This window comes from Mytilus edulis, chromosome 11 (assembly GCF_963676685.1).
Source record: "Mytilus edulis chromosome 11, xbMytEdul2.2, whole genome shotgun sequence".
Taxonomy (NCBI): Eukaryota; Metazoa; Mollusca; class Bivalvia; order Mytilida; family Mytilidae; genus Mytilus; species Mytilus edulis.
The window spans coordinates 55,487,552-55,514,125 of record NC_092354.1 but is presented as its reverse complement, the minus strand read 5'-3'; the positions used below and the strand labels follow the sequence as shown (position 1 = coordinate 55,514,125).

Sequence of the window (26,574 nt, the reverse complement as noted above, 5' to 3'; positions counted from 1 at the left end):
TTGAAATTCAAATGCATCAACCGACTTTCTATAACAATGATTTTCATGTCTATAGTGCTCTATAAAACTCTATTAACTATATAAATTTTCACCCTTTAAGTTTGGTACGACAAGCAAAAAGCATTAGGGATTAATCTCCAGTTGGCTAACCATCATTAGTTTTCAAGTCAAAGTAATTTATCAGTCATGTCAAGTTATTTCTCAATTCTACAACCATTTTCTGGTTGAGTCAGAAATGGGTTCTTTGAACTGTAAAATTGTATTTCAATATTATACACTAAAGATCATTTTGGTTTTTTCTTGAACTTTTTATCAACCTTAATCATGGTAACCAAATTTTCATTTATACAAAAAATGCAACTTAACAGAAATAAAAATCCTATAAAGGAAATAAAACATATTTTATCATGACACCTAACGACAAAATGTTATATGATATAAACAAAAAAATCAAAACTTTATAAATATACAAGAGAAAAAAAAACACATCAAAACCACATATTGTGACCTTTAACCTACCTTGCTTAGTAAATCAAAACTTTATAAATAAACAAGAGAAAAAAAACCACATCAAAACCACATTCTGTGACCTTTAACCTACCTTGCTTAGTATAATATCAATATAACCAGCTATGAGTCTAGATATTTGTTCTCCTTCTTGTGTCTGTACTGAATAGTAGTTGTCAGAGTAATCACCAAAATCCTAAAAATAAAATGTACTGAATAGTAGTTGTCAGAGTAATCACCAAAATCCTAAAAATAAAATGTACTGAATAGTAGTTGTCAGAGTAATCACCAAAATCCTAAAAATAAAATGTACTGAATAGTAGTTGTCAGAGTAATCACCAAAATCCTAAAAATAAAATGTACTGAATAGTAGTTGTCAGAGTAATGACCAAAATCCTAAAAATAAAATGTACTGAATAGTAGTTGTCAGAGTAATCACCAAAATCCTAAAAATAAAATGTACTGAATAGTAGTTGTCAGAGTAATCACCAAAATCCTAAAAATAAAATGAATCATTGGTATGAACAAGTAAATAAAGAAGAAGTTATAAAATATCAAAATCTTTTAAAAATTGTTTGCCAAAAATATAACGTGAATATAATCTCAGTTCTTACCAAAGTAAAACTGTTTGGTGAAGCAGCCCATCTTCTTACTGTTGTAAGAGGCCAAGTCTTTAAGATCTGAAATTAAAACATAAAGCTTTAAAATATAACTTTCTCATCTTCTTTTTAATCTGGGAATAACTGATTGTATAAAAAAGAAGATGTGGTATGATTGCCAATGAGACAACTATCCACAAAAGACCAAAATTACACAGACATTAACAACTATAGGTCACCGTACGGCCTTCAACAATGAGCAAAGCCCATACCGCATAGTCAGCTATAAAAGGCCCTGATAAGACAATGTAAAACAATTCAAACGAGAAAACTAACAGCCTTATTTATGTAAAAAAATGAACGAAAAACAAATATGTAACACTTAAACAAATGACAACCACTGAATTACAGGCTCCCGACTTGGGACAGGCACATACATAAATAATGTGGCGGGGTTAAACATGTAAGCGGGATCCCAACCCTCCCCTAACCTGGGACAGTGGTATAACAGTACAACATAAGAATATATTTTAGTATTTAATTAATCTGTTGTATAATTCATAAATGCTGCTAATATTTATGAATACTGCATTAAATTCCAAAATGTCATACATTTTGTCCCCTGTCATTGATACTTTCAGAATTTCTAATTCGGCTGAAATTATTATTAAGTATACATTTATTGTCAAAATTAAAGTAATCTTAAAAGTTCTTATACCATCAAAACTCAAGGTCTTCTATTAAAAATTTAAATTATTTAAAAAATTTTAAATACATGTAAAGACCATTAGATGAAACTGTTACCTCTTTAGTTTTTTCATCCATTCTGACCACACTTTCCTTTGTAATACCAAGTAAACGTGGCGTTAGTTTATTTTTACCAGGCATCTTCTCCTGTTAAAGAAAATAAAAAACATTTATTCGCATTAATATTTAAATTTACAATTTCTTATTTACTTACGAAATTTAATCACATGATAAAATTAGTTGGTTAACAGTATATAATTGAACCATAACTAAGCTTACAAGTTCTTGAAGCAAAGTTGACATTAGACAGAAAAGGCTGTTCTGCCAGGCTATTTTTGTTATTGTGTTTTTAATCAGGCTATTATTTTGGTTTTCCAAACTCTTGATCCAAAGGTGTTTTTTGTAACATGTGAAGCCTACATGAAAAAGGAGATTGCAAAAAAAAAATTATTTATTTTTATTCAAACCTTGTACTTAATTGCACTTACCTTGACTAAGAAGAACGTAATACCATAAGTTTTAAGAGATCTACACATCTGTGTGTACTTGGCCTTGGCTTCAAATTCATTTAAACCTTTATTTCTCAGTTTCTCATGTTCCTGAAGAAAAAATAATGATAGATAATAACAAATTGTAAGATAACAAAGGGGAATAACTCATGACGTACAGTAAATGTCAAAACACTCAGAATTGAACTAGACAAATATTTTAAGATCCATGATATTGTGTTCAAGTTTAATTCACAAGATCATGATCATGATCATAGGGGAACAAATTGGATATAAACAACTATAGTTTAATGTACAGATTTCAAGAATGAGCATTATTCAACAACACATTAAAGTGTCACATAACATTACAGGGAGATAACTCATCTGAACGTTTTAATCATGTTTTATTATCAAGGAAAAATTAAGCTTCTCATTCAATCATCAAAATTCATGTTTGTCAAACTGCTTCATACCACTTTAAAATAAGAAACGATGTTGAGGTGAACATAAGATTTTAAACAACAGGCAATTGCCTATACTATTGTAAAATGCTTCTTAGTTAACATATACTTACAAGAAATATTTTCTTTTCTATTCCTTTTGTCTTAATGTATTCCTTGGGAAGAAATTCTTTCAATCTGCAATAAGATAAATTATTTTAAAATTCCATTGAAATTAATATGAGGCAGGCATTACCTGTGAAAGGGGATGAAGTCTGTATGATTTTTTTTTAATTCAAACATAATGGAAATACCATAACGTGTCCGATTTTAGTTCTGTTGTTAGGGACTTTAGTTGTGAAGTTATTTAAGTTATGACGTCATATGCAATGTAAACAAAGAAACACCATCATTAGGTAACGTCTTTTCATATCATACCTTCCTATTTTATACTAGACTGATAAATATATATTTTACTCAAAATTTCATGCAAACGAGACCGGAAAAAGGAAGTACATTGTAGATTTCTGCACAGATGTGGGAATTCAAAACATGACATAAAAAAAATTGAACGATTTTGAGTTCATTAGTACAATGAAAATTTCCCGATTTTTTTTTTTTTTTTTTCTTTATTTAATTTTCTATTATTAAGTAATTTTTCTAATTAGATAGTACAAATTAACTAAAAGAACTAAATTACATGTAAAAAATGCTACCAGTATACAATTTTTTTCACTGTGCGGTTTGCTCTTTTTTGACTTTGTTGCTGTGAACTGTTTGTCCAGTTAATCTAATGAGTGGTGCCATATCTTTACTTTAATATCTGTTTTTTTCTAAATTAATTGAAACACTTTTAACTTTTCACCAACATCCTGGCTAAGAAATAAATGTTTGTCATAGTAACTTGACTTACTCTAAAAATCCTGATTTGTGTTTCCCTTCAACAAAGCTTCCGAATTGAATTTGACACTGGAACCCTGCCAGTTGTATAGCTTCATCTTGGGTAACAGGGTGGGTACCATTCAACACAGCGTCTCGACACTGGAAGATAAAATCAAATATTTAACCAGGTGCTCCGCAGGGCGCAGCTTTATACGACCGCAGAGGTCGAACCCTGAACAGTTGGGGCAAGTATGGACAAAACATTCAAGCGTGATACAGCTCTGAATTTGGATTGTGATCAAATTTTTGACATTACATGGTTTTTTTTACACAAAACAAATGTCAAGATTTTACAAATCAATTAAAGATTTCTTCTTATTTAAATCTAAAATTAAATAGTTGACACAGCATAGGTTTCTGACACAGAATGAATGTGGTCTAATGAACTTAAAAGTTTTTTTTTGCCTTTGAGCAATTCACTATGCTGTTGAATATTAATCCTCTCAAAAAAATGTTTGAAGAAATTTTCTTTTTATTTATGAAATCTGAAATGAGAAAAATTTAACCCCCCCCCCCCCCCTTTTTTCACATCCCCGTTTCCCTTTTTCCAAAACTGATATCAATTCAAATTTCTAATGGAGTTTGCAACAATAACTACTCTTTTAAATACATCATAAAATATTAAAATGTAAAATAAAGTGCTTGTTATCACTGAATGGTAAAGATTGGTTGGTAGTAAAAGTGAATATACATTGTTTATTGTATAAAACAATAAAAAAAAACTTCATCAGCAACATTTTATATTGGCAAATTTCCAATGAAGTTATTTACATAAAGTTATTGGCAAATAAAAATAGAAAATGACATCATAGTCATGTCTGGCAAATTTCCAACATACATTATCTAAAACATTTTAGATAAGATAAGGAAAAAAAGCTTCATCAGCAACATTTTATATTGGCAAATTTCCAATGAAGTTATTTACATAAAGTTATTGGCAAATAAAAATAGAAAATGACATCATAGTCATGTCTGGCAAATTTCCAACATATATTATCAACTACTATTCTATACAAAGAAAGATAACTCCAATTGAAAATTAATTGCTATTGCACAATATTGTGCAATTATTATTTCTTGCTATTGTGCAATACTGTGCAATTGAAAATTTCTTGCTATTGCACAATACTTGATATGGAATCCTGATTTGGACCAACTTGAAAACTGGGCCCATAATCAAAAATCAAAGTACATATTTAGATAAAGCATATCAAATAAGCCCAAGAATTTAATTTTTGTTAAAATCAAACTTAGTTTAATTTGGACCCTTTGGACCTTAATGTAGACCAATTTGAAAACTGGACCAAAAATTAAGAATCTACATACACAGTTAGATTTGGCATATCAAAGAACCCATTTATTCAACTTTTGAAGAAATCAAACAAAGTTTAATTTTGGACCCCCATTTGGACCAACTTGAAAACTAGGCCAATAATTAAAAATCTAAGTACATTTTTAAATTCAGCATATCAAAGAACCCCAAGGATTCAATTTTTGTTAAAATCAAACTAAGTTTAATTTTGGACCCTTTGGACCTTAATGTAGACCAATTTGAAAACGGGACCAAAAATTAAGAATCTACATACATAGTTAGATTCGGCATATCAAAGAACCCCAATTATTCAATTTTTGATGAAATCACACAAAGTTCAATTTTGGACCCTTTGAGCCCCTTATTCCTAAACTGTTAGGACCAAAACTCCCAAAATCAAACCCAACCTTCCTTTTATGGTCATAAACCTTGTGTTTAAATTTCATAGATTTCTATTTACTTATACTAAAGTTATGGTGCAAAAACCAAAAATAATGCTTAATAGGGCCCCTTTTTGGCCCCTAATTCATTAACTGTTGTGACCTCAACTCCAATCAATCCCAACCTTCCTTTTGTGGTCATAAACCTTGTGCTAAAATTTCATTGATTTCTATTTACTTATACTAAAGTTATTGTGCGAAAACCAAGAATAATGCTTATTTGGGCCCTTTTTTGGCCCTTAATTCCTAAACTGTTGGAACCAAAACCCCCAAAATCAATCCCAACCTTCCTTTTGTGGTCATAAACCTTGTGTCAAAATTTCATAGATTTCTATTCACTTAAACTAAAGTTATAGTGCGAAAACCAAGAAAATGCTTATTTGGACCCTTTTTGGCCCCTAATTCCTAAAATGTTGGGACCAAAACTCCCAAAATCAATACCAACCTTCCTTTTGTGGTCATAAACCTTGTGTTAAAATTTCATAGATTTCCATTCACTTTTACTAAAGTTAGAGTGCGAAAACTAAAAGTATTCGGACGCCGGACGACGACGACGACGACGACGACGACGACGACAACGACGACGCAGACGCCAACGTGATAGCAATATACGACGAAAAATTTTTCAAATTTTGCGGTCGTATAAAAACAAAATCTCAATTCTTTTTAACGTATTTGTTTCAGATATTGCAAAGATTTAAACTCAGCAAAAAACAATAATTCTCCCTACAGTATCAAAACAATTACAATGGAAAATATGAAAGACTTTTTCTCTGCTGGATTTACCTAAAACGATTCGTACACTGATTCTACATACTATACTGAAATCTCAGAAATTATTGTGTGTATTTATTATAATTGTATCAATAAACCAATTTTTTGAGACGTTTCAGCCATTGGCCTTCTTCAGTACTTTAATATCACTATTATAAAATTTATTTGTATCTATTATTGCAATTTTTCAAGAATAGACAAAAATGTGAGTTTAATTATTGTGATTTTTTCGATTTCGAAAAAAGTCTGCATACAGGTCTACGTTTCAGTTATCAGAATGCAAGTACTTATTGGAATTCTCACCCAGTCACATTATTCACATGAATAACAAGAATGTGTCCATAGTACACGTATGCCCCACTGGCACTATCATTTTCTATGTTCAGTGGACCGTGAAATTGGGGTCAAAACTTTAATTGGAATTAAAATTAGAAAGATCATATCATAGGGAACATGTGTACTAAGTTTCAAGTTGATTTGACTTCAACTTCTTCAAAAACTACCTTGACCAAAAACTTTAACCTGAAGCGGAAGGACGAACGGAGGCACAGACCAGAAAACATAATGCCCCTCTACTATCGTAGGTGGGGCATAAAAACATCGCAATAATTTCTGAATTTACAATAATGCATATTACAGTTGTTATAACATACCTGTACAAACAATAAGTTAAGCTGTATAGGATCCCTCTGATCTATATTCTGGTCAGAGAAGAAGAATTTCCTTCTCAACAGTAATACATCATTGTCTGTTACTCCCTGTTCACGTAATGTTTTAGAATGATCTAACCAGTCCACTGAAATTAGAAAAAAAAATAATTTAATTATGAAGTCTTTACCATTATGTGAGTAAAATTGAGAATGGAAATGGGGAATGTGTCAAAGAGACAACAACCCGACCATAGAAAAAACAACAGCAGAAGGTCACCAACAGGTCTTCAATGTAGCGAGAAATACCCGCACCTAGAGGTAGGTGCCCCTCAGCTGGCCCCTAAACAAATATATACTAGTTCAGTGATAATGAACGCCATACTAATTTCCAAATTGTACACAAGAAACTAAAATTAAAATAATACAAGACTAACAAGGGCCAGAGGCTCCTGACTTGGGACAGGCGCAAAAATGCGGCGGGGTTAAACATGTTTATGAGATCTCAACCCTCCCCTATACCTCTAGCCAATGTAAAAAAGTAAAAGTGCACACTGTTTTGACTGTGAGCTGTAGGAGGTTGAAAATCACTTTTTTATTTTATTTCGCCATGCATAGAATTTTAAATGAATATTTCCAATAACTGTTTAAGCTATCTTTCTTAAATAACCATGACAGATCAAATTTTATTAAAAGTACCCTTAAGGCTACACCACCCCTTTGTAGTTTTGTACAAGTATTTGAATATAATTGAAATAAACAATATATCATTTTTTTATGAAATTTACACACACAAAAAGATGCAAGGTCAAGATCATTCTTCTGTGCTTGTCATTTTTTTATATGGTTCATTAGCGTTTCTTGTTTTTTTATATAGATTAGACAGTTGGTTTTCCTGTTTTAGTTGGATAAAGAGTTGTCTCATTGGCACTCAAACTACATCTAGTTATATATCTAAACAATTTATGTGAAAATTATGCATGAAAAAGACTTATATATTTGGAATTTTAAAAAAATTACAAATATGATCTTGAATTTATGAATTAATATACATTTACTGTAAAACTAATACAAACTTTCATCATCTGTGTGTAGTTTCTTTCTCATTTCATCTAATTTTTTCTGATCTTTGGCGATGGATTTGTCCCGTTTTAATGTTAATGTTTTCTCTCTCTCGTCTTCAGGCATTTCTAAAACTAATGAGTATTCTTCATGGTTGGATATTCCTAAAAAAAATAGAATATAAAAATATTATAAAGGTTAAGGAAAAACATAAAATTGCTAAACGATAACACACATTTGTTACTCTTTGATTCTACAGTTTTGATTAATATTGATTCGTGTCTATTATGTAGAAATTGACTTTTCTTTTGCCTTCAAGTTACAAATTTTAGTTGATTGTAACTTATTGGTACCCTGCACTATATAAACAGAACCCGTATCTTACCCATTTTAGTACAGATTGTCACCATAAGCTGTCCGACTTGGAAGCTGTCGTCTATCTGGATTTTCTTGTTAGCATCATCTAGAGTTCTAATCTGTAAAATCCTAAGTTTCTTTTTGTACTCTAGTAAGTCCTGTAAAGATAAAATAAAAGTTTAAATTTAAAAACCATCTACTGTTGTGTATAATATGCATCTCCTCTACCAACAGTATGTTTCAGATTAAAAATAAATGTGTATTATACATGACCAAATACGGTACTTATCAATCTTCTATTTTCAAATTTTATTAGAAATATATAATATTTCCATTGTAAAAGTAGTTACAAGTAGTCATGCCTTTCCCTTTTTTGTACTCTAGTAAAAAGTCCTGTAAAAATAATATCAAAATTCAAAATCTACAGTTGTGTATAATATGCATCTCCTCTACCAACTATAGGTTTTAGGGTTTTTCAAGCATGCATTGTACATGACCAAATAAGTTACCTATCAATGTTACTATTATTAAACTATAAAATGATAGAATATTTCCATTGTAAAAATAGTCATAAGTATTCAGGCCCTTTCCCTTAAATTATGTAATGATCGTTAGGATCAGAATGGATTTTCTTTGAATTTAGCTATGCTCAAGGCTGGTCAATTGGGTATCATATTTTTTTAATATGTTAGAAAGTTTGTATGTCTGATATAATTATATAAGAAAATGCACTTTAATTGATTTTTATGCCAGTCTGCTTTTATAACTTTATTTCAACACATATATTTATTGTATAATATCAATATGTTTGTGTCCAACAGTCTGGTAATAGAATTACAAACACCAGAAACTACCAAGGGATAGTATTAACAAACAATGATACATGATAGATCAGAATATACGCTGTGATGTATGATATGTTGAAGAAAAATTCTATGACCATGTGTATTGTGTAAGGACTAGAACATAATTCCAATTTTTAGAGGAAGCTGGGTTTTCTATGCTTTTTTTACACATTCCCCCCACAATATATAAATGTTAATCATAAAATTGAGAATGAAAATGGGGAATGTTCCAAAGAGAAAACAACACGACCAAAAAGCAGAAAACAGCAGATTATCATTATCACAAGGCCACCAATGGGTCTTAACCACAGCGTGAAAATCCCGAATAACACTTACAGATTCAATAGCAAATTTTTTTGGGGAAGACCTACTGGTACGTATTGGAACAGCAAGCTAAGAAAATTTTAGGTATGTTTAATTTTGCTGGCATTGGTATTAGGACCAGACTGGCTTCCATCTACATTCAGCAATGATCAAGATTTGGCAAAGGGACTGATATCTTTTTTTTATTGTGGAGAGTTGGTATGCCTCATAAAATATCATGCACTAGTTTGACTTTATCATACCTATTTCCTAGTAATTCATTTCTAGATATAACTCCCAAACTTGAATTGATGTTTGATATGAATTAATATAAAGACTTTGAATGTAGTATACACTTCCTAAGTGAACTTAAAATGACAAAAGTAATGACCTGCTTCACAAGAAATGCTGACAGGGGTAAAAAAAAGGGGACACTTTTACCAGGGTAATCAGATTTAAATACTTTCCACTGGCAAAAATAACGAAAAAACAGAAATTAAGATGACAACAGAACACAGTAAATGAACTTTTCAGAAGAAATTCTGACAGGGGTAAAATAATTTTGCTGGGTAATAAGCATTGATAAGATTTATATTTTTTTTTTATTTTTTTTTTAAACCTTAAGATGACAAGAGAACACAGTAATGAACTGTTTTACAAGAAATGCGGACAAGGGTAAAATTGTTTTTTTTTTTTTTTTTAATTTAATCTAATTTTCAACAGACTTTATAAAAAAATCTTTAAAAAAATTCTAAAAAAAAACAATAAAAAAAATAAAATGTAGTAGAAATGTCTTCAATCTATAACTATATCTTTTCCAAAATAAATTTATCAGGTCCCGCCTTACAAATGCATCAGGAAGATTTGTAGTACTAACGGAAACCTCTCTCCTTACATTAGCAAAAGATAAGTACCACTTCAACAGACTTATCAATACCGAGTGTTTATTTCTTTTTACCCAGAATGTAACACGACTCCAAGTCCGGATTTTGGTCATTTCAATCTCTATTCTATAAGTACTTCAAATTTTGTACAGGAAGGGAAAATAAATTCTGATTGAATTACATATTAAAGATATGATTTTTTCCTGACTGTTTTGAATTACTACTTCAATTCAAAACATCTGATAAATGTATGTTCAAAAGTATAAGAAATATATACTGAATATTTAATGGTAATGATGAATTCAAATAACTTAAATTGGCTGCTTACTTGTGAGACGTTGCTTTCAATTATTTCATCACCTCTTATTTTTACAAATCATTAGTGTATCAACGTACAAGTGACTCAACAAAAAAATCAAATTTCATTTCATATTGTTAGAAAGCTGTGGAAGACTTAAATCACATCTTAGTAGACAGTAGTCTAGTATATTGCTATTTTCATGAAACTTAAACTTGCTTTCAATCAATTATTTAATGGTTCTTGTTTTTACAAATCATTGAATGTACCATCACTAAACTGACTCAAGACAAAATACCTAGTTTATATGATAATGTTTGAATGCTGTAGAAGACTTACACCACTTCTTAGTAGATAGTAGTCTAGTGTTCTGCCATTTTCTAACCATATTCCTTTACGTGGATCTTCATCTGATAGAAACAGTCCAAATTCTCCAGCTGAAAAATAAAAAGAACTTAAGGTATTTTTGTGAGAGACTGCTTAATAGTATTTACAATTTAAAGTATGTGTACAAGTGTCTATACCATATATCTCTGAATCACCAACTGTCCAACAAAGGAGTAGGTAATTGAATGGACATGATGAAGGGACCAGCAAGTTAAGTTACAGACCATTCAGAACACATGAAATCTATGAAAAATGACTGTAATCCCTCTTTACTATGCTCAGCCTCCATTATAACAACACCCTTTTTAAAATTCTGGAGCTACTACCAGAATTCCTCAAATCTTTTCCTCCCAGTGGTAATGGTTCTCACTTTCGTTTCATTTCCAAATACCAAAACTATGTCAGTCCTTTGCAAAAACTTGGTGGTCAAAACTTTCGGACCACCACTTTACAAGAAATCTGTCCAGCACACTTCCACTTCTCTAACTATTGTAATATTTGACTTATGAAGGAATGAAATTATCAATATGCGGAAAAGTCTCTGTTAAAATATAAAGTTCATCCATCCAGAATCAAGATCTATTTCATTTCTCTCAGACAGTAAATCTCCCTTGTCAGACAGATCCCATCAATTAACTCTATTTCACTTTTATTGGTCTTGGATATACACCAAATATTAAGTATATAATCACAATGTTTTATTGGAATAACTGCATGTTATAATTGTAATCGATAGTGGTAAAACTGTGAAATGCAGAAGAGTTCTTCAATGTCTGATATCAAAGTGAAGCTTTCAATTTGAGGTTTCTAAATCTACCATTCTGTGCATGTTTCCTATAGACCTGCTAGATGTCCAATATTAAAGTTTTTAATCAAAGTAAAGCTTTCAATTTAAGGTTTCTAAATCTATCATTCTGTACTTGTTTCTTAGATGTCCAATATTATAAGGTTTTAAATCAAATTTAAAGCTTTGAGTATGAGGTTTCTTAATTTATCATTCTATACAACTTTTTAAGATGTCCAATATCAAAATTAAAGCTTTCTTAATCTACCATTTTATATACAAGTGAATAAATAGGTTACAAGAACATAGCTGGGTACTGGTGGTGTTCAAAAGTTTATATTATGCAGAATTAATCAACTAGAAAATAGTTGTAGCACTTTCTGTCACTAGATACGTCACTGTTGTGTAATTAGGCACTGATGCAGCAAAAAAGAAAGTGTATGGTCAAGCAGCAAAAGTTGATCCTACTGCTTTTTAATTAAATGCAAGTCTAATGGAAGCAACTAATCTCTGTACTTAATAGGAAGGACACATACATTCTTAATGGCTCTTTAGTTATCTACACTTTGTAAAATAAAGAACAAATTTCAAGCCTCTTTCCCATACAATTTTAGTTTGAAAAAATATTAAATGTAATGTGTGCTGTAATAACCTATAAATGGGTGTTTTAAGACTTAGAAGAGGAAGAAAATGATTTTTCTTTCTTCCTCGACCTGAATCTACTTGCCAATAGCTATATATAGTAGACTTTAAAATTAACAAGCACAAATTATATCAGTTAAAATTCCAGACATTAGAGTCAAGAGATTAAGAGTCTAATTAGCCATAAAAAGTAATAGTTGTGGTTTCATTACTTAGAAATGAAGTAGAAACTCAGAAAAAAATAACATGATTTTTATTCTTCCTGTTTCATATTAAATAATATCTTTTTGCATTTAATATCAAAATACAAAAATGTTGTTTGATTGTCAATGTCAAATCAACTTTCCACTAAAAGTAACTAAAAGACAAGAAGTAAACATTACTAAAGGTCATTATTCAGTCTTCAACAATGAGCAAACACCACAAAGTAAATTATTAAGGCCCCAAAATGACATTTGTAAAAACAATTCAACCACTAGATTAGACTAGATTATATATTCATATCTTTTATAACTTTTATACAAATAATTACTCCCTGACCACATTCTTTTTGTTATTTTTTAATTCAATTTAAGTTCAAGAACATGTAAGGTACAGTTCATTGAGAAGACATACCAGATTTTGTTAACTGTAGAAATAATGTCCATCTAGAGAAAAACGACAAAGCATTTTTCTGTCACCTCCAATTTCTTTACCCAATACATCAACTCATTAAATACTAGTTTTAAATACAGTAAACATTTGCATTCCAATCTAACTATACACCAGCTTAACCAACACTGAATCAATTGTATCTCTAAAACTATTCCCAATAAATGCTTTTAAGAAAATCAGCCAAATTGGGATCATATTTGTCTCTGCCATGCATAAAATACAGCTTGTATTTACATAAAACAATTCCTAAGTATTCATGAGGCTTTATTCAATACTAAAACATAGGCCATGAGAGAAAATATTTGGTTCTTTCATTTTAAATATGTCTAATTTTTTTAAATGACACTAAAGGCTTTCAAACATAAGAAAAGTAAAAATTCAGGATTTTTTTAATTGCTTATTGTCAATCCATTATTTAACAGATACAAATTGACTTTGCATGAAAGGCATCTACATTTGCTCTGAATATTGCAGGGTTATCTACCCTTCAAGTGTATATTGCTAGGTTATCTACCCTTCAAGTGTATATTGCTAGGTTATCTACCCTTCAAGTGTATATTGCTGGGTTATCTACCCTTCAAGTGTATATTGCTGGGGTATCTACCCTTCTAGTGTATATTGCTGGGTTATCTACCTTGCGTATTTATATTGCAAGGTTATTTAGCTTTTAAACTTTCAACAGATGTGTATCAAATGGGAGGTTTAACAAATGAAACATTCTGTGTCTGACTATCTTTTGACCAGAGACTTTTCAGATTCAGGAAATTTTCGTCCAATTGTTCAACATCTTGATTTTATTTTTATTTTCCAATTGTTGTCAGTTGGGATATGATTAATTTTCTTTTAATTCATTACAAGGCCTTGTAGCAATATTCTCATCCAGAAAAAAGCTCCCAATCAGCAGAATGTGTAAAACTGTTGCAGGGTGTCTACAGGTTCTAAAAGGATATTTGATATTTTTTCTGTATTTCAGCCAAAAAATTCAAAAATTTCTGTCAGACTGAATGATTTAAAAAAAAAAAGTTTTGTCTTTTGTCTGTCAGACAGAGTTTGGGATCATAATCAAGAACAAAAAAAATAATTCTTGGCCTATTAATACTCTTTCTTAACTATCACGAACTGTAATGGCCATTGGTCTAGACACAATACTGCTCGGTATGGAAATTTATAACCAAATGGTAAGAAATGACATCAAGTGAATAGAATTAGTAACTTACACGGTCAATTTGGCTCTGTCTTAAGTCTATGTAATGGGGTATATAATCCAATACTATTATTGTCTATCTAGTCTAGCTGCACTGGTAGGAAATTAAATTCTCTGTGACATTTTGTGAGAAAATGATGTATAAAAATGCTGCTATATATTTAGTTATTATTTTTTCTTCCCATTGTCTTGATGTAGCCAAGATGACGACTTTTTTTCAAGTGTAATTAGATAGTCAAGTTTCATAAGTTAATGCACCTTCCAACCTCCATATATATATATATATATATATATACAACTCGTCTAAACATCAACCCAACAATGTTAGATCTGTAAATTTGCTTTCGCAAATTTTTGGTTCTTCCCTCACTGGGATTCGAACCCATGCTACTGTGATATCGTGAAACCAAATCGCCTGCACTGCAGCCGTCCCGCTAGACCACATGACCACCTGGGCTCTCAAAAAAAGAGCTTTCGCTGGCCATGTGTTACCTTTCCTCGTCAGTTTTAATTATATATATTGTAACCAGGGGGAAAGTAGGGTATTTCTGACAATACAAAAGAGTTAAAATGATATAGTTGCATTTTATTTCCTCAATATTTTCAGGTTATATCCATTATATGGTATGCAAAATTTCTTTTGACCTCAAAGTTTCAGAAATCACAAAAAAAATAATGTAGCTAAGTGTCAGGATATCGGACCTAGTCATATGTGAGTTATAAAGCAGTGTATTTGAAAGATTTGAAATGATGCTATTGAAATTCATTTCCTCCATACTTTCAGTTTGAACTGAATTATATGCCAAATTGTTAAAACCACAGGGTTTCCAGGAAAAGACGATATTTTGACAACCCACACAAATTTTAACATAGCTAAGTCTTCAGATATCTGACTTGGTGATATTTGAGTTCTCTGAGTGTGAGCTATACAATCTTGATGTCAAATTTTAAAAGTTGATTCATTTATTTTCGTGGATTGAGGTGAATTGTATTTCCATGGTTATTCAATTTAAATTTTAGATTTTGATAGCATTATTGTCTATGCAGCATTTCTGAAATCGAATAAACAATCTAACAATTGTTCAACAACCAGTGAATCAAACATATAAATGATGATTCTGCAGTATTTTATCTCAAAATTAAACAAAAAATCTTTTTCATTTCAAAACATTTCTATCACAATTTACCAAATTTTTTAAAGAATAAATTACTAGATTTTCCACTTATTGTCTTAAACCTTAAACTCTTATACCAGAAATTTCAAAAATCACAAATAGCCGGAAGAGAGGTTATTCAACCTACAACTTTTCACAGTTTTAAGTAATAATTTTATAGTACAACAGAACTCTCACCAGTACTTTACAAGCAGCATCGTCACCCTGTTAAATTAACCAGAAAACTGAACTGTTATTGCTTAGGACAAATTCATGGCATTAATATCTACGATAAATGATATTTCTGCTTCCGATCTTCCGTTATCTGTTGAATTATGCAATCTCAGAATTGTATAGCGGTACTTGGTTTAATACGAACCAATCTAATTTGAATAAAGAACTGCAGGATCACTCGACTACGATTTTTTTCTCCAATCAAATTGTGCATAATCAAGCATGTAATTTGAATGATAGGGTCGGAAAAGTCAATGGATCTTCTTGTCTAATACAATACAGAATAAAACTCACAACTGACACGGAATCAAGTATTTTCAAGTTTTAACGAATCAATATTGCAGAAAATGTTAACAGAGATATATATCATTCGTTTGGAATAATAATTTTTTTTTGTAATTCAGTTATCAAAATGATGAACATTTATTTATAAACATTTTTTCTATTTTTCAAATAATTGTTTATAATAGAGTTGAACATAATGAAAACACTTTCAATCCTCCTTTTTGTATTTTTGTTCGTTTAATTCAACATTTGCTGCAATTGCAAGATTGACCATGAAATTTTGTGAAGGTCTTTGATAGGGAATAGCAGTACATTGTATTATATAAATACAGAATTTTTTAATCAAATACGAAAGTCAGAATCTTTTTATACATTTATAATTGCACTTGTTGAACAATTGGAAAAAAATGTAATTGCACTTGTTGAACAATTGGAAAAAAATGTAATTGCACTTGTTGAACAATTGGAAAAAAATGTAATTGCACTTGTTGAACAATTGGAAAAAAATGCAAGATTGCAAAAATAAAATTCGAAATGCGAGTACTTGTTTCTTTAGTCCAAGCCATCTTGTCTCAATTTCCTTTATTCTTTACTTCTTTTGCCCATTATTGTTTATTTTAGCACCCTGTTATTCCTTAATCTTCATTTTTTAGCCTATTTTTCTCTTCTTTTTTTATGTCCTTATTCAGCATTTTTACCAATTATTCTATATAAACCCAATCCTTACCCTCATATAGCAATGTCCTAAACGGTGAAGTGTCAGGCTATTGGAAATCTTGTATACAGATAAAAATCTGTCCATTCCCCTCTAACTAAACATGCTTTAAATATCAATTTCTCAATTGTTTCAGCGCACAAATACAATCAACTTAAGACAATACTCGAAACACTATGTTTAAACAAGACATAAAGCGTTTTAGTGATAAATCGTATCAACTGCATTAGGACGATGAATCTATGAATCTCTTTCTCCCGATTTACACGATAAAAGACTTTATCATTTTAATGTAGCCAATTACAATATTGATTTACAAGAAATTAATAATCTTACGCCATTCAATGTTGGCAAAATAGCTGAACGTGATCGATGGCCGAAAATACAGCAATGTGTTCTGACAAATTACACCAATTCATCTATTGGACTCTTTACAAATAATTTTATAGCCAATCATTCATTGTAATTTTCCCAAATACTTCTGAAAATCGGAGGAATTTTTCACGGTTGCTATTTTTGAAAATGACTACTAATCAAAAATGTCAGTTACAATATTGTAATTATAAATTTCTTGACACACATGGAATTGACATCTCTCTATGTGAAGGCTGCAATTTGAATAAAATGACAAAACATAAAATTATAAAGAAATTCTACGAATAAGTTTTTTTATTTCTTCTTTCGAAAATTTCTAAGTTAAAGATGCCACTTATCTGACGTTAATTCAAGTTGAAATCAAGCAGAATAGTTTTCAATTATATTGGACTGAAATGCTAATTTTTGTTTCTTTTAACATTAAAAAGTATCACTGATAGAAAATTCAATTCCTGCTCTCCATTGAAAATGACAGTTAAATGGTATAAACTGATAATATTAAATCAATGATTTTTTTTAGAATTCTCTTAAGTATGAATTAGTGAGTTCTATTTAATGGGTTTTCTTCTTAAAACAGAAAACTTTTAGCCTGGTGTTTTAATCCTTCACTTGATTAAACTGAAACACACAGCCTACAGAACTTTTGCACCTTCCTATAGAGCATAATTTTTTTTTTTTAAATCGGCAATCTTTGAAAGCTGTAAAAGTAAATATAAAGTCTTAATGCAAAAACGAAAACACAATTGTACTTGAAAAGTAGAGAAAGCCGAAATTTCCAAAAAGTTGAGAAGATACTACTTATGCTATCTGAATGCCTGGTAGTAGAAATACTGTTAAATTTCAAATAATTTAACATTTCATAAATAGTAAATTTATAGAAAATTGAAGTATCTAGCAGATTTTAATATTTTCTTTTAACACAGTCAAATGATGACTTCTAGGCAAGCGATAGTCTTTCTTTCTATAAATGAAGGGTCCATTACCTCAAACAAAATTTAAAATTATTTTTACGAGTCCATCAATAAAACTCAGGACAAATTTTAAACCAATAGGTCCGAGTACACAGTTATCGTCCTTTGATTTTCGTTGTCCACGAATATAGTCCCTAATGTGGACAGTGTGTTACTTGCCAATTTTTGTTATACCCCTTCCAAATTTAATTCTCCATGTTTTATGCCTCATATAGCAAGTTGGGGGGTGAAATGACACTGTAAAAAAATTTGGGTCATAAATATTTAGGTAAAGTAGTGATTAGGTCCAGCTGAAAAAGGTCAAAAATTAGCACTTCGGAAGCTGTCAAAAGATTTCAAGACCCCCTTAACACAAAATTGTCCATATTTTGAGTTAGAGCTGATGAAGTTTTCTATAATTTTGATATAATTTGTCCCAAAAGTAGTACAACACACTGTAAAAATATAATTGAGAAAGCGCAGGTGGGATTTTTTTTATTTACATTTATTGTCTAAAAGAAATGCACTACGAAATAACTGTGTACTCGGACCTAAGAGGTGAAATCAGGAAATATAGAATCTGTACTTTGGCAACTTCCCTGAATGATTTGATTGTGTCAATTTGTCAAATAGCATAAAACTAAAGGATTTAAACTTTTATTTGATAGAATTTCTGCAAAATTGACCAATTTTGGCATTATATGGTCAAAATAAGCATTTCATAGCTTTTTCAATTTTGATGCATAAGTGGCATTTTGACTTTCTATCTGACATGTTTTCATTTGTCAATTTTTGTGTTTCTATGCTTTAATCCAGTTGTATTACTCATTTGTGAACTCTGAATCTACAGAAAAGAAGATTATCTCAGACAATATGAGCAAAGTGTGTTGTATAAATGACCCTCATCTAACGCCCTGTTTGGATCAAGTTAAATGTGAGGAGCATGGCACATAAAAGTTGAAGTCCATAATAAAGACCTCACTAAATTTGTATAAAAAGCATTTAACAATGTCTTCTGCACCTGTTGCATTTCACATAATATCTTTCTTTACCTCTGTAGGGTACCATGTGGTTCAAATATAAGCCTGTTGAGACTAAAATTGCATGCAAGTTTTTCACCAAAAAGTGAAAAATCTTTGTATCAGACCATACTGTCTGCTCAAAAAGTTGAATGTAAGAGCCTTTTTGTGCTCAGATTTATTGTATCATGTCACCTGAGTATAGAAATGATAGAAAAGACACAATTTTTTATTTCCTATAGCTTCAATATGCATTTTTAAATGTAAATATGTGCTACGGCCTAAATTGACCCTAAATTATTTTTAGTCATACTTGGCCTAAGACCCTTTTAAACTAATATGATATGTTATTTGTAAGTTTTCTTTCCATTTAAAGTATATTAAGTACATATGTAAGGATTATTTATAATCAAAAAGCTTCACACATTTAAAATTGCTGGAAATATTACATCTTCATGTAAGGCTCCCCTTCATTGGAAAACCTCCATTTTTAGGCACAGGCTCATATAAATTTGACTTTTGAAAAATTATGCTAAGTCTGATATATCAAATGAGTACTCTATTGCTTTAAATACATGATGTATTATATATTAAGGCATTTTAAAAGTATTTTTTTGCAATATTTTAATTTTAAAAGCCCCAAATGTTGATAGTTGAAATTTCTCAATTTTAACGTTCAAATTTAACACGTAAAGTTGAATATAGAATTAATCATAGTGTCTATAATATATATCCTATTGATATGAAACTTTGTAAGCAGTCTTGTAATATGTTGAGCTTTTGTCATACAAAGTTTTATAAAGATTGGTCAACTTTTTCTATCCTATTAGGTCCGAGTACACAGTTATCGTCCTTTGATTTTCGTTGTCCACGAATATAGTCCCTAATGTGGACAGTGTGTTACTTGCCAATTTTTGTTATACCCCTTCCAAATTTAATTCTCCATGTTTTATGCCTCATATAGCAAGTTGGGGGGTGAAATGACACTGTAAAAAAATTTGGGTCATAAATATTTAGGTAAAGTAGTGATTAGGTCCAGCTGAAAAAGGTCAAAAATTAGCACTTCGGAAGCTGTCAAAAGATTTCAAGACCCCCTTAACACAAAATTGTCCATATTTTGAGTTAGAGCTGATGAAGTTTTCTATAATTTTGATATAATTTGTCCCAAAAGTAGTACAACACACTGTAAAAATATAATTGAGAAAGCGCAGGTGGGATTTTTTTTATTTACATTTATTGTCTAAAAGAAATGCACTACGAAATAACTGTGTACTCGGACCAATACATTAATATCTGCAGTAGTAAATTTCAGTTGATTCTGTTTGCTTTTTGATGTGATACTCAAGCATCCCCATAAAACGCTATAAACATGCTTGCTTCTTTAATTGAAAATGTAATTTATCTTCAAAATCTGACACTAGAGCAGCCGATTTCTTCATTTCTATCGAAAACTAGCGCGTCCTTACAAATAACAGAAATCAATGGTTTTTGACAAAATTATTAATTTCAATGAATCAAATAAAACATCACAGAAAAAAAGTGTAAAAGTGACAAGTTGTTTTGTAAATTATATTCTTAAAAGGTTTCACTAAAATGTTTTCTGTAAACAATCATAAAATCTTTGAAAGCCAGTATTAGTAATATGCCCTTAACATTTTATTTCTTTATTCAAACAGTTTTCAGACATTGCCTTCTATTAATAAGTTTATTTCAGTTTTATTAAAAAAATTCTGTGAAGATTTTTTTTTATTGAAACACTCAGTGTTTCAGACATGCATTTTCTTTAGTTCCAATAAAAAAAAATCATATAATTTAGAGAATTTAGAAAAATCATTTGGTCTTCTTTTTTAGTTCATTAAACTTTCTTTTCATGAAAACAGTGTTTAGACACAACCTTTTTTCAGTTCCAATAAAAAAAAAAATTGATATGGGTTAAAGCATTAAGACGATGTTCACTTTAAAGTGTTCTTTTTTGGTACAAATGTTTAATGAACTTTATTTTTATGGTCCTATGAAAAGGAAGAACTCAAAAATATGAATGACTACTATATCGAACTGGAGTATATTATATTTTGCTGCTTTTTAACATAGACATGATGGAAAAATTAAATTAAATTAAATTTCAACAACAAAAATTATTTGAATGTTAAGCTTAATATTTTACTCACTTTGAAATCACAACGACCAAATGTCCACATTCCAAACACCAGGGAAAAAATCCCTCCCAGACTCATTGAAACATACAAATAAAATACCACGTACTTCAAATATACATGGCGAACTTTTTTTTTTCCGCTATCAGTAGCAGTACATGAATGGTTGAAGTTCAAACATGGATGACATTTCCAAATTTATATTCAGGAACATTTGACAAAGTTTGATGGGCAATCAGATGCTGACATTTCCTACTTAATGACCAATTATGTTATTATTCCATTTTAGTCCAATCTGTTGATTGATAACAATTTTCAAATGGACCTATTTATATATGATATTTGTAATTTTCCCTAACTTACAATCACGCTAGACAGATGCCATTTTTAGTTTTGATCATTCATGATATCAAAGATTTTAGTGTATTAAACATGTTAAATATCATCAGTGATTTCCAATTAATGCCTTATTAATTTCTCATACAAGTTTCTTTTATTGTGGTTTTATTAATATTCATTGGGTACTTATTTTCATGAATGACTTTGATAAAGGGGGACCAACAATTTAAATGATCATTAAAATACATCTTCCCCATAAGATTGCATGTAGAATTTGTCTTTAACAAAAATTCAAGTTTCTTTGAGGTTACAATTTCCCTACCTTCACAAAATTGTTTGCCCAAAAAATAAATGAATCCACAGTATGCAACCCATATGCAATAATTCTAATCTATTCTTTCAAACTGAACATCTTATTCTGTTATCTATTTTAGAAATATTCAAGTCAATTCAAATTAGGGGCCATTGAAGCCGACTTCTGGGTGTTGGATATTCTCGCTGTGTTGAAGAAAACCCATTTGTTGACAACCTGTTTTTCTGCTCTTAACACACAGAAACATAAACTCACTCCACCAAAAAAAGGAGGATGATCACTTAGGGGAAATCTCAATATAACAAAATACTTACGATTTATTTTTTCTGTAGTCGTTTCTATCAACTTGTCTCTAATTATTCTGCAGGCATCAAAAACTTGCATGTTTGGTTCAAACTGCATGGTCTTAACAACATTCTGCCCAACTACGCTGATTTTCAGCGAGAGGGTTGCCATCTTGGTTAAAGTTGTCTCCCCTTTTATCAACAACAATTCCTGTTTCTTCAGTAGTGTTCTTGTCTGTATCAAGTTTTGTCTATTGTTCTTTTATCACATTGACGAAAATCTGAAAAATAAAAATGAAATAATTAAATTTCAATCATTTAAAAAAACTTTTTGCTGAAATCTACACAAAATAAACTCAACGCTATTGGTGGCCTTCTGCTGTTTTCTGCTCTTTGCTCCGGTTCTTCGACACATTCGGCATTTCCATTCTTAATTTTATGAAGTTCGTTTCTTTCAACAAAATATTAGTGACAAGTATTATCAACCACTGATTCCAAGCATTTCAAGCTGGAAAAAGTACATTATTGTCTGGTTACAAAAAAAGTAAATTTCACATTTACGTATAAGTTGTTAATTTCTTATATTTTTTTCGCTGATTGCTAAAAGAGATAGTGAATTTTCTATTCAATACTTAAACAATCCATCATTACTGACAGCCCAGTCCCGATAAAAATGCAAATGAATAAAACTTTACAATACAACTATTGAATAACCATAAATTAAACTAAAATATCATGTGTCGGACTAACATGGAAAAATTTACATCTTCTATGGCTTTTTTTTGGAAGTTGAGTTGATTTTGATGTTTCGAAAGTGATCTCACTATTCATCAAATGAACATCCCAAGTTCGATGGACTTCTAGCGTCTGATAACTCAATGGTAAATAATGTGTTGGTCTGACTGAAGAAAGCTCTGTATTTCAGTGTTATGGTATTTAAGCTCTCTAACAAAGTATAAATAACAATTCTTTACAAAGCAACAGAACAGTTGTACATTAGCTTTTGTCCAAATGTTCTTTTTTATAATCCATCTTTCCCAAGATCAATTTATTTGAGGCAGAACATTTTTTAACGTCATTATTTTTCACTCAGTCTTTCTCTGTATTTTCCCTTTTCCATTCAAAACTTTTATAACATGATATCTGCAATTGGCCTTTTTTAATTTTCTTATTTTACTGTCATAACATTCTATTAGAGAAGTGTCAGTATCAAGTTTCAATCTTCCTGGACTCTGCTCATTGTTGAAGGCCATATGGAGACTTATAGCTGTTAATTTCTGTGTCATTTTGGTCTCTTGTGGAGATAAAACAATGCTTGTTCAGAATTATTTTCAGCAATTCTGGATTTTTTTAACGTAAGCTTGCGCTTCAAGTCTAAGAAATACCTCAACAACTATTACAAGAGATCTTTTAAAACACATAGTTGCAAAACCTCATGCAGTATCGATAACACTGCATCCCAAAGTTGACATCAAATGAATAGAATAGCTAATAGATAAATGCTGACAGCCCCCAGGGTAAAATATTGGCTTATCTATGTAATATTGTACAAACTTGGTACCTTATAATGCACCAAAACATCTTTACAAATAAATACAATACTAGAAAGTATGATGTACGAAAATAATCAAGTCATTCATAATACCTATGAGACATGATTTTCACTTCTTTACTATCTTGAAGGGAATCAAATTTTAAAACTTCTACTACAATGTATTCCTTAGCACTTTTATATGCCTTTTTTATCAGATTATTACTAGGCTGTCAATTTCAAGGTTCACTGTCAGAGTTATTAGGTACAATTTTGCCCATTCAATTTTTCTTTTCAGAATTTTCAGTTTTAATTTCCTTTAAGCTTGCATTTGATTTTGGATTTTGACTGTTTTGTTCTGACAACAACTAATGTGTCTATTTATAGAGGAAACATGGTCTGGTCAATACCAAATTATTAGACTCCAGGGATCTGAGATGATTTTTTTATGAGATTATTTCAAGTGTTATATTTTGAAATTTTATAAGTAAATTGCATTAATTGCTTAAATTTGATCGTATAAAAAATAAATTATAGTAAATAAGGAATTTGTTCACATACTAGCAGAAGGTTATGGAATATTGTACAAATGTATCCTGTAGAGTTATCTCCCATTGTTAAAAAAAAACATGTGAAGTTATCTCCCATTAAAAAGCACAATTTGCAACCAACACTAACCCGATTAATTCAGTCGTTATATTCCGCTGATCTACGAAGGCTACATTAACGCCTGAACATCTTCCTCGATAAAGACCGTCAACCGGAAAATTCACACCGCTATGCAATATAGGAATTTTTTACTAAGTTGGCAGCTAAAGAAGGAGGAGTTCCGGATACTAATTGATGTTGAATGATGTAAACTGATTGATGTTAATTAATTATTATCAGATTTGTGTTAATTGAACACACATGTTTGGTAAGATATTTACAAGACAGTTGCGCAGACTCATTATCCTGATCGCTGCCGATTGGCTCTCTCCCACAGAGAGCAGGCGACACGGCCAATGATCATAAGGAGTTCAAGCCCTCGTGTGGGAGAAAATCGGACACAGAAAGGGCTTGAATTTTCGAGTTACAACTAACACAGGTATATAAATGTTTTAGTCTTCATAATTTTTGTTTAAAGAATTATTATTCCTTTAATATCATATCCATCCAGAGTCTTAGATTGAATCCCCAGTTCCCTTATTCGCTAGCTTAAATGATATTATCCAATTATATAATCACAAATTAAAGGTGAACAAATAATGCAACACTTTTCTACTTTCCCATGAGTCTTCCTGTTGACATTTTCTTCCTTTTTTCTTCAAAATTTATCAACTCCCCCTCAACAATATCATAAGTTTCCTTACCAATATAATTTTCAACTGCAAATACTCACAGAACTTCAATATTGACCAAACCAAAAGTACTGGGTTTTACATATGACAAACAAGTTACAAAAATACTTCAGCTTGAGATAAGAACCTTCAAAGATTTTAAAGAATTTAAAACTTCCTGGTATACTGATTCTAATTATATATTAGGGATACTGATTCTAATTATAGATTAGGGAATCCTTAAGTGTATAAATACAGTTCAATGTACATTCCTGATTGTCAGGTGTTATTTATCAAATCTGAACAGCCTCTTTTAATTAAACATAACTGTTTTTTCTCTTCTTTAATTGAATCCAGTAGCAGTTACTAATGTACTGTACAGAAATAGCTTTCATTTAGTGTAAATACATAATTATATTGTCTATATAACTTTTCTTTATTTAAGTATGATCATCAAAATAGGGTAATTGCAGGTTAAATTGATGAAAAACGTACATAGAGGGTTGGGACATTTTCCTTGATTTAAAAAAAAAGTTGATCAATTTTAAAAGAAGTAAGATTTATAGTCAAGGTTCTAAAAGGGGTAACGTTAATTTGCAGTTTATCAGAGGAGGATTTAAGGGGGGCAGGGTGCAGGGCCCCCTTCTGTTTGTAAAATTTTATTGATAATTCAGGAAATCTCTGATGCATGACTAGAGTGGGTCCCTCTTAAGCAGGCAGTGTACACCCCACCCAACCCCCTTTTAAGAAAATTTCTGGTTAAGCCACTGGTTACAACTTTAGAGAAAAGGGCCATTAGTTCTGGTCTCAATATTTGAACTTTAATAATGATTTGGCTATTCTTTTAAAGGTCCCATTTGATCTTAAAGCTCCTCTATCTAGTATATATAAAATGAATGATAAAATTTGTGAATTTTGTAATGTTTAGATATCTGAGGTTTTGGTGGTTGTGATCCACTCCCAAATCATCAAATCTTTTCAAAAAAACTGTCACAATATGTAAATTTCTTTCAACCCAACTTTTAATTTTTAACCCTCTGGTTTTGTAATGAATATTCTAGAAACACACTTTAAAAAAAATCAAGTATTTAAATAGACAATGATCTTTTTCTATTATCTCAAATTTCAATTATATCATTTTTTTTAAAAGGTCCTTTTTTCATCATTGAATATTCATCTTAATATATGTCCCTGCCTATTACAAATGCGACCTACCTATATATTAAGTTAACATTTTTGGTTTCAAGCTTAATCACTTGTAAAAGTGACTCAACACTTTATCGTGAATCATATTTATAACACTGCGTTTGATAGAACAAACCAATTACTGTACAGTCACAGAATAATTTCCCCCCATTGTTGATTGTTCTTCTAAGTGTCGGGGTAATATTACATATAACATTTATTTCTTAATATGGTGTATTGAATATTATATTTCTTCAGTAGAAATAGTGGTCAGGACTTAAACATATCATAAAATATTGGAACCGATATAAAGAATAAACGATCACTATTTCCTTATTTCAAGTTTTTTTCTTTATTTGAAGCATAAATAGGCTGCACTGGGGCTGAGCTTATTCCACA

The 26,574-nt window shown here is 30.6% G+C and overlaps 1 protein-coding gene across 3 annotated transcripts in view; it reads right to left on the bottom strand.

Moving 5' to 3' along the window:
- Positions 1 to 26,574, bottom strand: part of LOC139495842 (talin-1-like) — a 123,993-nt gene that overhangs the window by 61,250 nt on the left and 36,169 nt on the right. For all 3 annotated transcript variants that reach the window (XM_071284242.1, XM_071284241.1, XM_071284243.1), the window contains 11 exons: positions 22,171 to 22,421; positions 10,988 to 11,085; positions 8,347 to 8,476; positions 7,976 to 8,125; positions 6,906 to 7,048; positions 3,698 to 3,825; positions 2,919 to 2,982; positions 2,342 to 2,452; positions 1,911 to 2,000; positions 1,122 to 1,187; positions 602 to 703 (listed from right to left, as the gene is read on the bottom strand). In XM_071284242.1, coding sequence (XP_071140343.1) covers positions 602 to 703; positions 1,122 to 1,187; positions 1,911 to 2,000; positions 2,342 to 2,452; positions 2,919 to 2,982; positions 3,698 to 3,825; positions 6,906 to 7,048; positions 7,976 to 8,125; positions 8,347 to 8,476; positions 10,988 to 11,085; positions 22,171 to 22,312 — 1,224 coding nt within the window. In that variant the 5' untranslated portion in view covers positions 22,313 to 22,421. The remainder of the gene's footprint in view (positions 1 to 601; positions 704 to 1,121; positions 1,188 to 1,910; positions 2,001 to 2,341; positions 2,453 to 2,918; positions 2,983 to 3,697; positions 3,826 to 6,905; positions 7,049 to 7,975; positions 8,126 to 8,346; positions 8,477 to 10,987; positions 11,086 to 22,170; positions 22,422 to 26,574) is intronic.